This window comes from Muscardinus avellanarius (genome assembly GCF_963383645.1).
Source record: "Muscardinus avellanarius genome assembly, chromosome: 10".
NCBI lineage: Eukaryota > Metazoa > Chordata > Mammalia > Rodentia > Gliridae > Muscardinus > Muscardinus avellanarius.
Genome location: NC_137796.1, coordinates 79602696 through 79618180, shown reverse-complemented (window position 1 = coordinate 79618180; position 15485 = coordinate 79602696). Strand labels below are relative to the sequence as shown.

At 44.8% G+C, this 15485-nt stretch overlaps 1 protein-coding gene across 2 annotated transcripts; it reads left to right on the top strand.

Moving 5' to 3' along the window:
* Positions 1 to 2500: 2500 nt before the first annotated feature.
* Positions 2501 to 12733, top strand: IFT22 (intraflagellar transport 22; the record flags this gene model as incomplete). Of its 2 annotated transcripts, XM_080702994.1 has the most annotated exons (5): positions 2501 to 2539; positions 9486 to 9562; positions 9691 to 9780; positions 11166 to 11368; positions 12585 to 12733. In XM_080702994.1, the coding sequence occupies 5 exons, from the start codon at positions 2501 to 2503 to the stop codon at positions 12731 to 12733; spliced, it is 558 nt and encodes a 185-aa protein (XP_080559120.1). The 2 variants fall into 2 exon arrangements, with proteins under 2 accessions (XP_080559120.1, XP_080559121.1); XM_080702995.1 differs by lacking the exon at positions 9691 to 9780.
* Between the last annotated feature and the right edge of the window lie 2752 nt (positions 12734 to 15485).

The following is a 15485-nucleotide window of genomic DNA, read 5'->3' as shown; positions in this document are numbered from 1 at the left end:
GTCCTGCCAGTTATATGTAAGGATAGCACACACAATTACGTACAGTGGTGATAATAAATGTTACTGTCTCATGTATTTACTATCCTATATTTTTTGTTATTTTAGAGCGCACTTCTACCTAAAAAAAAAAAAAAAAAAAAAGTAGCAGCGGCCTTGTATATCTAACAGCGTTATACATAATGGGTAAAAAACTAGAAATGAAGCCGGGCGTGGTGGCGCACGCTTGTAATCCCCGCGCTTGGGAGGCAGAGACAGGAGGATCGCGCAGGTTCGAAGCCAGCCGCGCTGGCTTAGGAGACCCTGTTTCCAAACAAAAATGTAAAAATAGGTCTGGGAGTGTAGCCCGGAGGTAGAAGGGCTTCCAGGAACCCCAGTACCACCACACACACACACAAAAAAAAACCTAGAAACGACCCAAACATCCAGCAATGGATAGATAAAAGAACTATGGTACGAAACTACTCAGCAATAAAAAGAATAAATGATTGAGACACACAACATGGAATAATACCCAAAATATTGTTTTAGTGAAAGAAGTCAGACACAAGAGAGTGAACATGGGTGGGATCTTCTTTATGAAGTTCTTCAACAGGCAAAACTAATCTGTGGTGACAAAAAGTACTCCAAGGTTTCCTTGGAACAGGTGTGGGAGGGGATCCATTGCAGGAAAATGTAAGAGAACGTTTTTGGTGATGAAAACACTCTGCATCTTGAATGAGATGAAAATTATATGGGACTAAACATTTTTCAAAACTTGAAAACCACTTGATACAGGTGCAATTTATTTAAATTATAACTCAATGATGCTGATTTTTTTTTTTCAGTATTAGGGATGGAACCCAAGGGCATTCTACCTCTAAGTTATAACTCCAGCCCTATTTTTTATTCTTTGTTTTGAAACAAGGTCTAAGTTGCAGAAGGCCTCACTAAGTAGCTGAGGTTGTCCACCAACTGCAGTCCTCCTGTTTCAGCCTCCCAAGTACCAGGACTCCACGCATGCGCCTCCACACTCGGTGATGCTGATTTTTAAAAAAGGAATAGACTCAACTGGCAAAACATTTGCCCTTCCCTCTTCTTTCCCTCATTTAGTTGCAAATATGGTGCCTAGAGGCACAACATATTGTGACCACGATATAACAAACATGAGGACAGACAAAACCAAAAAGAGAGGGGGAAAAAAGCCATTGTTGAGCTGCCATTCTAGCCCTAGACCTGCAGACCATCTTGTTGCCACTGTTGTGGGATTTTGCTATGTCAATCAAAGTAATTTCCAACAAAAACACAGAAGTCACTCCGGTATTTTTATTTATTTATTTATTTATTTATTTATTTATTTATTTTTGGTGGTGGTACTGGGGATGGAAACCCTTCTACCTCAGGGCTACACTCCCAGACCCATTTTTTTGCATTTTATTTGGAAACAGAGTCTCTTAAGCCTGCGAGTCTGGCTTCAAACCTGCGCGACCCTGTCTCCGCCTCCTAAGCGCGGGGGTTACAAGCGTGCGCCACCACGCCCGACTAAAAACAATCATTTTAAATAAGGACAAAGTTAATCATGCTGATCTTCAAGGCTACCCTTGTGAAGAAGTTATGCCATGCTCCAAGCATGGTGGCGCACACCTGTAATCTCAGTATTTGGGAGGTGGGAGGCTGAGACAAGAGGATCTCAGGTTTGATGCCAGCCTCAGCAATTTAGGGAAACCCTCGGCAATTTAGCAAGACCCTCTTTCAACATAAAAAGGGCTAGGAGTGTAGCTCAGAGGAAGAATGCCCTGAGTTCAATCCCCAGAGACTGTACCAAAAGAAAGCGCATGATCATATTTAAACATGTATTTATAAAATTACATATATGGCCGACTCCGTAATTTAAGGCGGACCTGTGACTGCATTTAGCAGCAATGTTCTCAGGCATCTGCGCTGATTAAACAATGTCAATGGCTGGTCTTTCTGGTTTCTCCCAGATCATCCGCTTGATGGAGAGTGGCAATGCTTTTTGGAGAGCCCAGAGACTGGTTGTTCCCTGACTTTTCCTTGGCTGGGCCAGGACTGTGATAAATCCGATCCCAATGAGGGCTGTATTGTGCCAGAGTAATGAAGAGGTCAGACCTAGTTTCCAGCCCAACTACCCAGTTACATGGCTTGAGTCCTCAGGGTGATTGAAAGAAATAAAGGAGATTAGGGGCTGGCAATTCCTCTCCTTCCTGGACGCTCACTTTCGGCATCTCTACAATGGAAAGCGAGCCCTCAGCCTCCAGACTCAGAACCGCGTCCTCATCCCGAACCTTTATCCTCCCCAGGTGCCTTCGGCGCGTCCCTCGCGCGCCCACTTTCCGTCCAGCGCTTCCGGAACTGACCAAATCCCGTCGGCCCCTGCGGGCCGCTCCGGGTCGCTATGGAAACAAAAGCAGCCAATCAGCGCTGCGGCTTGCGCGCTCCTAGACGACGCGCGGGATCGTAGGGCGCTTGTTGGGCTCCAGCCGGCTCCCGGTGGCGAACAGCGATGCTGAAGGCCAAGATCCTCTTCGTGGGGCCGCGTGAGGTGAGGCCTGCCCAGCGTGACGGCGGGAGCGGCGAGCGGGGCCGCGGGGTCCAGGCGAACTCAGGGGAGCCCCTCAGCTCCGTGCCTTGCTCAGACAGCCCCCCAGGAGGTGTCAACCCCAAGCCCCCCACCCCCACCCCGGCGAGTGCCCGACCAGGAACTGGGCACTGGCAAACCTTGATCCTCACCTCCGCCCAAGAGAAGTAGCAGAGGAGAACCCTGGGTTACGGAGGCCCGAAGGCCCACGGTAGTGAGTGGCATCTTTGGGTCTAGGGACTCTCCTCCCCTCCCCACCCCCGCCTTCATCAGCCCTAATGAAAGTGATCGTGGAACGGGAGAAACGGGAGAGAAGACTATATTGTTTATATATGATCTTGGAACAGTTGGCTTATTATTAAGTGTACGGCAGTAGTCATGGGAATTGCTACATGTGTAGTTTACATATAGTGAAATACTCAATAAAAAATAAAAATTCAAATGGATTAAAGCTAAACGTGTAAAGAAAAAAACTGTAGAAGGAGTAGGTTAGTATTCTTCAACTTTAGTATGCATGACACTACCTGGAGGGCATATTAAAACACAAATTGCTGGGTTTATCTGAGATTTTGCCTCAGTAGGCCCTGTAGGGGCCTGTGACTTTGGATTCTTACTGATGCTGTTGGCCAAGGAACAAACATGTAGAACTACTGTAGATTCGTGGGTATTAGATGGAAAGATATGTTTTTAATCTTTGTGGCACTGGGGATTGAACCCAAGGGCATTTTATTTAAAAATAGGGTTTTACAGTTGAGTGTGGTGGGGCATGCTTGTAATCCCCAGTACTTGAGAGGTAAGATTGTGGCCAGCCTCAGCAACTTAGCAGGGCCCTCCATGACTTAGGGAGACCCTATTTCCAAATAAAATAATAAAATAGGGCTAGGGGTGTAGCTTTGAGGTAGAATGCTCCTAGGTTCCATCCTTAATACCACAAAAAAAAAAAAGGAAAAAAGAAGCAGGGTTTTACTAATTTGCTGAGGCTTGGCCTCAAACCTACAATATTCCTGTCTCTGTATCTGTCTCTTAAGTACTGGGATTACTTACAGGCAGGTGCACCATTCGCTGCTATATTTTTAATCTTGTGTTAGGGAAGGTTTGCTTAACCAAAACACAGAAATGAAGAAGACTTAAATGACAGTGAAGTTAAAGCCTAAGGGAAGTTTTGTAAGTTATATCACAAAGAAAGAATTAAGCTGAGCATGGTGGTGCGCGCTTGTAATCCCAGCATTTGGGAGGCTGAGACCGGAGGATCACGGTTTGCGGACAGCCTCAGCTACTAATTGAGGCCCTCTGCAACTCAGTGAGACCCTGTTTCAAAATAAAGAATAAAAAATTGGGCAGGGGGTGTAGCTTGGAGGTCGAATGTCTCCGGGTTCCATCCCCAGGCCGGAAAAAAAAAAAGAATTAATAGAGCACATAATGAAAAAAAATTAAAGTAGTAAAGAGAATTCAATGGAAAAATCAAGCAAAAGTGTTACATGCAAATAAAATTGGGAGGCAAGCATGGTGGCTCGTGCTTGTAGTTCTAGTACTTGAGAGGCTGTGACAGGAGGATCATAGTTTCGCCACCAGCCTCAGCAATTTAGTGAACCTTGTTTCAAAATAAAAGAATAAAATAGGGCTGGGGGGGGGTAGCTCAGAGGTAGACTGCCCCTGGGTTCCATCCCTAGCACCAAAAAAATAAATTAATTAAAATTAAAATTAAAAAATAAATTGGGAAATAAAATTGCCCATTAAGTATGAGAAGATGCTTAACCTTAGAATCACAGGGACACAAAACAAAAAGTTGATACTAGAGGGTTTTTTTTTTTTTTGTGTGTGTGTGTGTGTGTGTGTATGTATGTGTGTGTGTGTTTCTGTGTGTGATACTGGGGATTGAACCCAGGGATGTTCTACCTCTGAACTATACCCCCAGCCCTATTATTTATTTATTTATTTATTTATTTATTTATTTATTTTGTGGTACTGGGGGTGGAACCCAGGGTTTTTCCACCTCCAGGCTATACTCCCAGACCTGTTTTATACTTTATTTGGAAACAGGGTCTCACTAAGTTGCTGAGAGCTTCACTAAGTAGCTGAGGCTGGCTTCGAACCTGTGCGATCCTCCTGTCTCAGCCTCCCAAGCACTGGGATTACAACCATGTGCTACCACGCCTGGCTCCTATTTTATGCTTTATTTACTTATTTTTTGGTGGTACTGGGGGTGGAACCCAGGGGCTTTCTACCTCTGGGTTATACTCCCAGACCTATTTTATATTTTTATTTGGAAACAGGGTCTCACTAAGTTGCTGAGAGCCTCACTAAGTAGCTGAGACTGGCTTTGAAACTGTGCAATCCTGTCTCAGCCTCCCAAGTGTGAGGATTACAAGCTTGCAGCCACTACACCCGGCTTTATTCCTTATTTTGAAACCGAGTTTCACTTAAGTTGTGGAGGGCCTCACTAAGTTGCTGAGGCTGGTTGCAAGCCTGCAATCCTATTGTCTCAGCCTCCCAAGTGTTGGGATTACAAGTGTGCCGTAACACACCTGGCCAGCAAAGTTTTAAGATTACTTCCTAGTATGTTGGGTTAGGATGCATGTAGGAAAATGAGTATTCTAGGATTCTGTTGGTAGGACTCTAAATTGATAATATCTACTTTGGAGATTAAATTATTAAAAGTTGTAATGGAGCCAGGCATGGTGGTGCGCACACTTGTAATCCCTGTGCTTGGGAGGAGGAGACAGGAGGATCGCGCAGGTTTGAAGCCAGTTACGCTGGCTTAAGAGACCCTGTTTCCAAATAAAAATATAAAAAATAGGTGTCTGGGAGTGTAGCCCAGAAGTAAGAAGGGTTTCCAGGAACCAGGTACCACCAAAAAAAAAAAAAAAAAAAAAAAAAAAAGTTGTAATACCTGTAGTTCTTAGTGTAGTATTTACATTTCTCAGAATCTACAATGGCTAAACGCTTGTCCATGTTCCCAGGTCAAATTCAGTAATGAGCAGTTGGCAACACCTTAGCCCATTAATAAGGAAATGTCTAAACTGTGTTCAGACAGTAAGCAAAATGAAACGACTTTGGTTCTGACTCTGTGTCTGCAGAATTCTGTAAGACATAAACTTAAATGAAATAGACAAGAACCAAAAAATGCACAGCGTTATGAAAAGCAAAACTGGTATAGATACCTGTTTTAATGTATGGAAATTCTGGAACATATCCAAAGGGAGAAAGACTGATGGACTTCTGGTGCCCATCAGCCATCATCAACAGCAAAATACACATCTGCACATACATTTCTCCCCGTCCTTCACTATTCAAATGTACCAACCTTTCTCGTCCTTTTACTAGCTGTGCTCATTCCTGCCCCAGGGTCTTTGATCTAGCTGTGCCCTCTGCTGCCTAGCCTTACCTGATTTGACATTAGAATCTCAGTTTAAACTTTACTCTTCAGACTTCTTGAGCACACATTTCAAAGTCTCTATTATTTTAGCAAGGTCTCAGCAAATTAGTAAAAGCTTGTTTCAAAACTTAAAACTATGAAGGGTACAGTGCTGCATGCCCATAATCCCAGTATTTGGAAGGCTGACACGGGAGGAGAGCAGGTTACAGGCCAGCTTCAGCAGTTTCTGGAGACCCTCAGCAGTTTAGTAAGACTCTTTTCAGAATAACTCGAAGGGCTGGGAGTAGCAGGGTGTGGTGGTTTGTAATCCCAGTACTTGGGAGGCTGAGACAGGAGGACCACTGGTTTGCTGCCAGCCTCAGGAATTTAGTGAGGCCCTCTGCAATTCAGTGAGACCCTGTTTCAAATTAAAGAATAAAATAAGGCTGGGGTGTAGCTCAGAAGTAGAATGTTGAGCCAGGCATGGTGGCCATGCTTCTAATCCCAGCGCTTGGGAGGCTGAGACAGGAGGATCACACAGGTTCAAAGCCAGCCTCAGCTACTTAGTGAGGTTCTCAGCAACTTAATGAGACCCTGTTTCCAAATAAAGTATAAAATAGGTCTGGGAGTATAGCCTGGAGGTAGGAAAGCCCCTGGATCCCACCCCCAGTACTGCAAAAAAAAAAAAAAAAAAAAGTAGAATGCCAAGCTGCGCATGGTGGCACATGCTTATAATCCCAGCATTTGGGAGGCTGAGACAGGAGGATTGCACAGGTTCGAAGCCAGCCTGAGCTACTTAGTGAGGACAATCATGGTTTGCAGACAGCCTCAGTTACTTAGTGAGGCCCTTTGAAACTCAGTGAGACCCTGTTTCAAAATAAAGAATGAAAAATAGGGCTGGGGGTATAGCTTGGCAGTAGAATACCCCTGGGTTCCATTCTCAGTGCCACAAAAAAAAAAAAAATCAGGCTGGGAGTGAAGGTCAGAGGTAGGGTGCCCTGGGTTCCATCCCCAGTACCAAAAAAAAAAAAAAAAACTAGGGGTGTAGCTCGGAGGTGGAAAATGGTTTGATGTAGCTTGGCCATAGAACATCTCTGAGTTTAATCCCCAGTCGCACAAAACAAACAAGAATGTTATCACTACCACAACTTTTTCTTGTTTATTCAACAACTCCTGACATAAGGTGGACACTTAAAAATACTTTATATGCCCAAATGACAGACAGTTTCTTCGTTTTCTCAAAAGGACCCCTCCCTGCTCAGATTGGTTTTGGTTCACTTGTTTATGTAAATTTAAGGCCATAGATGAAATATACTACTCTTTAAACCTCATGGTTAATACACTGGCATAGTAATATTTATTAATGCATTGATATACACCTAAAGGCCCGTGAGGATATATCAATGTGGAAATGCTCTTTCATTTCATGACATACTTTGATTCCAGCTCCTAACCTGAGCCTTTGACTTCTGGGTTAATGCCTGGAGCTACTTTTTGCATAATTTAGCACAGTTTCCAAAACAAATCATCTTTCCATTCATCTAAGACATTTAGGAGGCAGCATTTTTTAAAATTTATGTATGAAACTGTTACTGGAAATGTATTCAAGCCCCAGGATCCATTCCTATAACCTCAGACCATTTGCTGTATTTGTTCATCTTTAAAATAGACTTGTATGATCTCCACAACATAGCCACATACTATGTTATATTTATGTGATATTTAATTTGTGAGGCTGCATCCTCAGAAAAAAGATTTAATGCTGTGTTTTGCTTCCTCTCCGCACCTGCCAACTGTGTGTGTGTGTGTGTGTGTGTGTGTGTGGTACTGAAGATGGAGCCCAGGAGCATTCTACTTCTGAGCTACATCCCCAGCCCTATATTTTTTTTTAAACAGGGTCTCACTAAGTTGATGAGAGTCTCACTACTTGCTGAGGCTGTCCTTGAACCTAGGATCCTCCTCTCTCAGCCTCTCAAGTTCTCAAGTACTGGGATTATAGGTGTGAGCCAGAAATTCTGCCAACATTTGTTTCTGATTCTGTCCAATGACTTCTCCAAGCCCCCCAAACTAGTATTGATCGAGGTCATTCTAGCCAAGCAATTGTTTTTCAAAATAATGTAATAGAGAGCAGGTAATAATTGGAAGCCGGGCGTGGTGGCGAATGCTTGTAATCCCAGCTCTTGGGAGGCTGAGACAGGAGGATCGCACAGGTTCGAAGCCAGCCTCAGCTACTTAGTGAGGCTCTCAGCAACTTACTGAGACCCTGTTTCCAAATAAAGTATAAAACTAGGTCTGCGAGGATACCCTGGAGGTAGAAAAGCCAATGGGTTTCACCCCCAGTACCCACCCCCCAAAAAAATTGGAGAAATTTTTATAAGCACTGGAATATAAGAGATTGCTTTCCTTCCAGGGAATAATTTTTGGGGAGAAAAAATTTGTTTTATGTTCAGGCATATATAGTATTTGTTCCATGAATGATGCAAATATTTAGAAAAGATGTGGAAAACATAGCTTAGAGGAGGGAGTGGAATAGAAAGACAGGGATGGTTTGAGTCAAGTGATCAGGAAGGCTGTTTGGTTCTGTTGGTTTGGGGTTTGGGGTTTTTCTTTTTCTTTTCTTTTTTTTTTTTCTTTTGTGGTACTGGGGATTGAATCCAGGGATATTCTACCTCTGTGCTTTACCCTCATGCCTATTTTATTTTTTATTTTGAAACAAGGCCTCACTAAGTTGCTGAGGCAGAACTTGAACCTACAATCCTCCTGCCTTAGCCTTCCAAGTACTGGGATTACAGGCATGTGCCACAATCTCCTGGCCTTGTTGATTTTTTTTTTTTTTTTTTTTTTGTGTGTGTGGTACTGGGGTTCCTGGAAGCCCTTCTACCTCTGGGCTACACTCCCAGACCTATTTTTACATTTTCATTTTGGAAACAGGGTCTCCTAAGCCAGCACACGCGGCTGGCTTCGAACCTGCGCGATCCTCCTGTCTCTGCCTCCCAAGCGCGGGGATTACAAGCGTGCGCCACCACGCCCGGCTTGATTTTTTTATTTATAGGAATGTGGACTACTTATATAATACATGCAGGGAAGGGGCTTTCTGGGGGATTGAGACACAACCAGCCAGAAGTCATCAGACCTGGGACCTAGTTTTGACCTTGGTCCTCCTTGTAAAATTCTTATCCCCTCTTTGATCCTTTAGTGGCTTTGTACCTGTAACAGAATTGTTTCTTGAAAATGTGGAGAAGAGCAAGAAAAAAGAGAGACACACACTGATGATTTTTTTTTCCCCTGTTCTCAGATAGGTTACTTGAGAGCCAGGCAAGGGGACCACTCAGCAGCAGGGCAAGCACTGGGCCTAGGGCCCCAGTGTTCCCATCACACAAGAGCAAAGCACCATGGTCCCAGCCAGAGAGAGCCCTCCATCCTGGTGACCTCAGGAGGGTGGGGCCTGTACTCCATCACTTCTAGTTCCAGGCTATCTGTGTCAGGAAGGGGAAAGTCTTACGGTTTATCTTTATGATCTTCAGCAAGAACCTTTATTCCTTCTCATTTTCACAGAGTGGAAAAACTGTTCTAGCCAACTTTCTGACCGAATCTTCCGACATCACTGAATACAACCCTACCCAAGGAGTGAGGTGAGCCATGCCTGGGCTACATCCCAAAGAATCACTGACCATCACCACTCCCTGCTTTGGGTGCTGTTGGCATTCCAGAAGGGTGATTTCCTAAGTAGAGGTGCTGCTGCTGCTGTTTCTCTTTTTAGGATCCTGGAATTTGAGAACCCACATGTTACCAGCAACAACAAAGGCACGGCGTGTGAATTTGAGCTCTGGGACTGTGGTGGCGATTCTAAGTATGTTTCCTTTAAAGACAGCCAGCTTCATCAGTCAGTACTGGGGGTGCAACTTGCCTGCTATCCATGAGGCCCTGGGTCCCATCTCCCACACCAAAAAAAAACAAAACAAAACAAAAAAACCTGCTGCCCATCAGTCACCATAGAATCAGGCCTGCCTAGTGTGTTTCTCAGCAGGTATGCAGTTTCTCTTGAATTGTTTAGTGACATATATTGCTTTATAAACTTTAGTGATTGGGTTATAATACAATTAGAAGTTATCAACCAATTTTTTTTTCAGTACTAGGGATGGAACCCAGGGGCATTGTACCTCCGAGCGATACCCCCAGCCCTATTTTTGAGTCTTTTTATTTTTGAAACAGGGTCTCACTGAGTTGCAAAGGGCCTCGCTAAGTAGCTGAGGCTGTCCGCAACGTGATCCTTCAGTCGCAGCCTCCTAAATGCTGGGATTACAAGCGTGTGCCACCATGCCCGGCTAGAAGTTATCAACCAATTTTTAATACTAAAATGTTCTTTTATGTGTATGTGTGTAGTACTAGGGATTGAATCAGGGACACTTAGTATTGAGCTATGCTGCCAGTTCCTTTTATTCTTTTTTTTATTTTGAGACAGAGTCTCACCAAGTTGCCCAGGCTATCCTTGAACTTGTGATCCTCCTGTCTCAGCCTCCCCAGTACTGGAATTATAGGCAGGTACCACCATGCCCAGCTAAGATAGATGCTTTTTTCAAATGTAAAGTTAGAGCCGGGTGGTATGCACTTGTAATCCTAGTACTTGGGAGACTGAGATAGGAGGATCACAGGTTAGAGGACAGCCTCAGCAAAGTAGTAAGACTCTCAGCAACTAGTGAAAACCTGTTTCAAAACAAAAATAATAGCTGGGTGTGGTGGTGTATGCCTCTAATCCTAGTACTTGGGAGGCTAAGACAGGATCACAAGTTCAAGGACAGTAGTGAGACTCTCATCAACCTAGCAAGACTGTTTCAAAATAAAAAATAGGGTTATGGCTGTAGCTCAGAAGTACAATGCCCCCTGGGTTTAATCTCCAGCACCATACACACATATACACATGAAAAGTATAGTTAGACCTGGGCATGTGGTGCATTCTGTGGGAGGCTGAGACAGGAGGATCACAGGTTCAGGGCCAGCCTCAGCAGCTTAGCAAGACCCTGTTTCAAAAAAAAAAAAAAAAAAAAAAAAAGACTGGGGATGTAGCTTGGAGGTGGAATGCCCCTGGGCTCAATCCCCAGTACCAAATAAATAAAGGCACTTAGGGCTGGGGATGTAAGTGCCTGGCACTTTCAAGGCCTAGCTTAGCAAAATAAAGTGTACAGTGAGAAACCAGGATGCCCTGGCCCTCACAGCTACTCTCTTTCTGTCTTGCAGGTTTGAGTCCTGCTGGCCAGCCCTGATGAAAGATGCTCACGGAGTGGTGATCATCTTCAATGCCGACATCCCAAGCCACCTGAAGGAGATCGAAATGTGGTACTCCTGCTTTGTCCAGCAGCAGTTCTTACAGGATACACAGTGCATGCTGGTCGCACATCACAAACCCGGCTCTGGAGGTGACACAGGGAGCCTGTCTTTGTGTAAGGAGACTTGGATTTCTCTCCTTCCTCTGTCACAAGTGTTTAGTACACTTCATATTGCTGTATGCCGTTGCAACCAGCACCTAGGTGCACTACTGAGCACCTGCCGAGTGTAGACATTTTTTGTCCTTACCATGTCAATCACAATTGCAAGGTTGGGGCCAGGTATGCTGGCACACACTTGTAACTTCAGTACTTGGGAGGCTGAGATAGGAGGATAGCAGGTTTGTGCCAGCCACAGCAACTTAGGCCCTCTGCAACTTAGTGAGACCCTGTTTCAAAAAACAAAAACAAACAAAAAAAAAAAACAAATAGATCTAGGAGTGTAGCTCAGAGGTAGATGGCCCTGGGTTCCATCTCCAGTACAAGAAAGAAAGAGAGAAAGAGAAATAGAAGGCAGGGAGAGAGAATGAAAGAGAGAGAGAAGCCAGGTGTGGTGGCGCACACTTGTAATCCCAGCATTTGGGAGGCTGAGACAGGAGGATCACGGTTCGTGGACAGCCTCAGTTAAATAGTGAGGCCCTTTGCAACTCAGTGAGACTCTGTATTAAAAAATAGGGCTGGGAGTGTAGTTCAGAGGTTGAATGCCCCTGGGTTCCATCAGTAGTACCACAAAAAGGGAAAGAAAGAAAGAAAGTAAGAAAGTAAGAAAGAAGGAAGAATAAAAAAGCAAAGGCTGGAAATACAGCTCAGTGATAGAACACTTGCCTAGCATATGGATTTGGTCCCCAGCATTGCAGCAAAACAAAAACAACAAAGAGGGTCTGGAAGTGTTGGTTTAGTTGTAATTGTATTACCAGGTGGCAATGTCATAAAATTCTTCTCTGTTGTGTCTAGCAGGATGCAACTTTATTTTTGAACTTTAAAAAATTAAGCAAATTGGTTTCTAGAAGTCTCAGGTCACTGGGAGCCAGAAAACCACTCACACAGGGCATAGTGGCACTTGCTTGTAATCCCAGTACAGGGATTACAGCCTCCCAGGACTCAGGAGGCTGAGACAGGAGTATCACAGGTTCGAAGCCAGCCTCAGCAACTTAAGGAGACCCTGTTTCCAGACAAAAAGCAAAAAGGCTGGAGTGTAGGATGCTCCTGGGTTCAATTTCCAGTACCACACACACAAAAAGAGAGCAGGAAAGGGTAGGAGGGAGGGAGGAAGGAAAAAAAAGAGGCCCTCATTCAAAGTCCATGCCTAATTAACTTTATTCTTCTTTTTCAGCATCCCCCTTGAACAAGCTGAAGCTGGTGCACTCAAATCTTGAGGAGGACCCTGAAGAGATCCGCATGGAATTCATAAAGTACTTAAAAAGCATAATCAATTCAGTGTCTGAGAGCAGAGACAGGGAGGAAATGTCGATTATCACCTAACCAGTCTTCCCCGGGACCTTCCACCTCCCCAATGACATCAGCTGCTTCCCAGCGCAGAACTGAAATCTCCTCCAGCTACTGATGTTTCCTTCTCCCTGTGACTACAGAAGACATTTTCTTACCTGCTAGAAGGTACCGGTCAGCCAGGGAGTTGTCTCATACCACCTATTCTCTGTCCTTAGTCTGGTTGGAAAAATCACTATCACTGAATCCGATTCTCTGGCTCCAGACCTTTCCAAAGTGCTGGAAAATTAAGGGATTTTTTTCCCCCTGCACATATGTCAAGTTATAAATATTGTGGAACTGTAACTGTTCTAGCCCAAAGATATAACAGCAGTTTAATTTGTATGTCTTAGTTGAGATGTGATTTGCATTCCTTGATTCACTCAACACATTCCAGCTGGTTGAGCAACTACAGTGTGTAAAGCACTGTTCACCTGCTGATGCTGTATGGCATGAGGGAACACAGAAATCCTTGCCTCAGGAAGCTTTCTAGTTTTCTAAATAATAGTAAGGTAGTAAAAAAAAAAAAACACTTAAGTACTATATTTTAGATGGGGGGAAAGTAGAGTCTTCATTTTCTGTAACCGCTGTAAATCTCATATACTCCATCTCCCAGATACTGAGGGTACCTGGGACTGTTCCAATGCCAAATGGAGGTGTCGTCCAGCCTCGCTAGTGCAGTTTTGTATTTGAGAATTTGCCTATTCGCTAAATTTATTTTCAACCACTAAATCAATACTCATGCCTTCCCACTTGCTTATAGACGTGCACAGAGTGGCCTAAATCTGTATCGCCACAGCGCACATGACCCCAGCTGAGGCCAATAAAGAGGCGCCCTGCCCTCGTAGTTCAGCTCTCGGAGTGTCCTTCACATAGTCTACCTGGTCTCACATGTTTTGAGTGTTTCTTTGATGATTTCACTGTTTGACATGGCCCCCGGCATGGTGCTCAAGTGCTGTTTAGTGTTCCTGAGTACAAGAAGGCTGCACTGTTTCTTAGAGAACACATGTGGAAGATGAACTTCCTTCAAGCACGTGTTACAGTGCTGTTGAAGCCAGTGTTAATGAATGAACCATACATGTTAAATAAGGTGTCTTTAAAAAGAAGGATAAAACATTATATATCGACCAGTTGTGGAAATTCCTGTTCATAGAAACCTAGCCCTGTATTTACCCTAAGAGCAGTGTTCAGTACTGACTAATTTAATGTTCTTAAAGAGTTCATAAAACATAACTACTGAATATAAGAGTCAACTGTCTCCATCTCTCATAGAACCAAGGTTTCTCTTGCAGTTCTGGAGACCATAAGTGCCAAGTATCACAGATTCCAAATTAAGGTGTCAGTAGGGCTGCAGTCCCCCTAGAGGCTCCAGAGGAGCCTGTTTCTTGTGTACCCTCTGGTGGCTGCATCACTCCATTGTTCAAGGCCAGCATCTTCAGACCTCTGTCTGCTCCATCTCTACATTACCTTCTTTTCTGTGTGCCTGTCTCACATCTCCTTCTTTTTTTTTTTTTTTTTTTTTTTTTGGTGGTACTGGGGTTCCTGGAAGCCCTTCTACCTCTGGGTTACACTCCCAGACCTATGTTTTATACTTTTTATTTTTGGAATATTTTTTAAGCCAGCGCTCACGGCTGGCTTCGAACCTGCACGATCCTCCTGTCTCCACCTCCCAAACACGGGGATTACAAGCTTGCGCCACACACCCGGCTCCTTCTGCCTTTCTTACCAGTTGTAATTGCATTTAAGCCCCACCCAGATTATCCACCCAGATAATCTTCTCATCCCAAGATCCCTAACTTAATTGCATCTTTTTCAAATAAAAGTCACATTTATAGGCCCCAGAGATTACGATAACTTTAGGAGCCATTATTGATCCTACTGAAGGTGTCATTCATTAGGACTTTGACAGAGAAGGAATGAGAGTTGGGGGGGAGGGAGATGGCAAATGACCAGTTCAAGATGGACCGGCAAGTTAGGGTCAGGACTGAACCACAGACTTCAGCTCTTTCTATTGTCTTGTAGTAACTGGGTAGAAGATCCTACCAGTGAACATGACTAAGAGTGTTACCCTCCGTGACTGAAACTAGTAGAACAGCAACAACCACAGTGCTACAGTTTATTTTATTTTATTTTTTTAATAAAAATTTTTTATCAGGATCCCAGTGGACCAGCAGAAAGGGAAGACCCAAGTCCGGAGAAGCAAGAAGTCAGGACCCCTAGCCAAGGGAAGGGGAGGGAGCTTACCGGAGTGAAGTGTTGCTGGCCAGCGCTGGCTATGGCAGAAGCGCTGAGAAGCTACTGGGGGCGCGGTGGAGCTGGGGTGCATGGCGCCTGTGCCTGGTGTGGGCGGCACTGGAGGCTGGTGCGGGCAGAATCAAATGGTGGCGCGTGGGCGGCCTGGCTTGCCAGGCCTAAGGCGTGGAAACAAAATGGCTGCCAGGCGCAGGGCTGGGAGCCTGGCTCAGGATGGGCAGAATGGAGTGGCGGCAGCGAGTGGGGCTACGCCTGCAAATCAAGCTTGGTGTGGGTGACTGTGGCGGACCTCAAGGCTGGGCCGTGTGCTGCCCAACGAGCCTGGCTTGGGGAGAGTGGAACTGGCAGCCTTGCTGGCCGACCCTGCAGCAGCCGCATGGAGCCTGCAAGCGGTGGTGGCAGCAGGATCAGAGCCTGCACATCGCAGTGGCTGTGATGGTGAGTAGAGCTCACCTGCAAGCTAAGCCCTTGCACAGGACCTCAAGGTCAAGCTGCT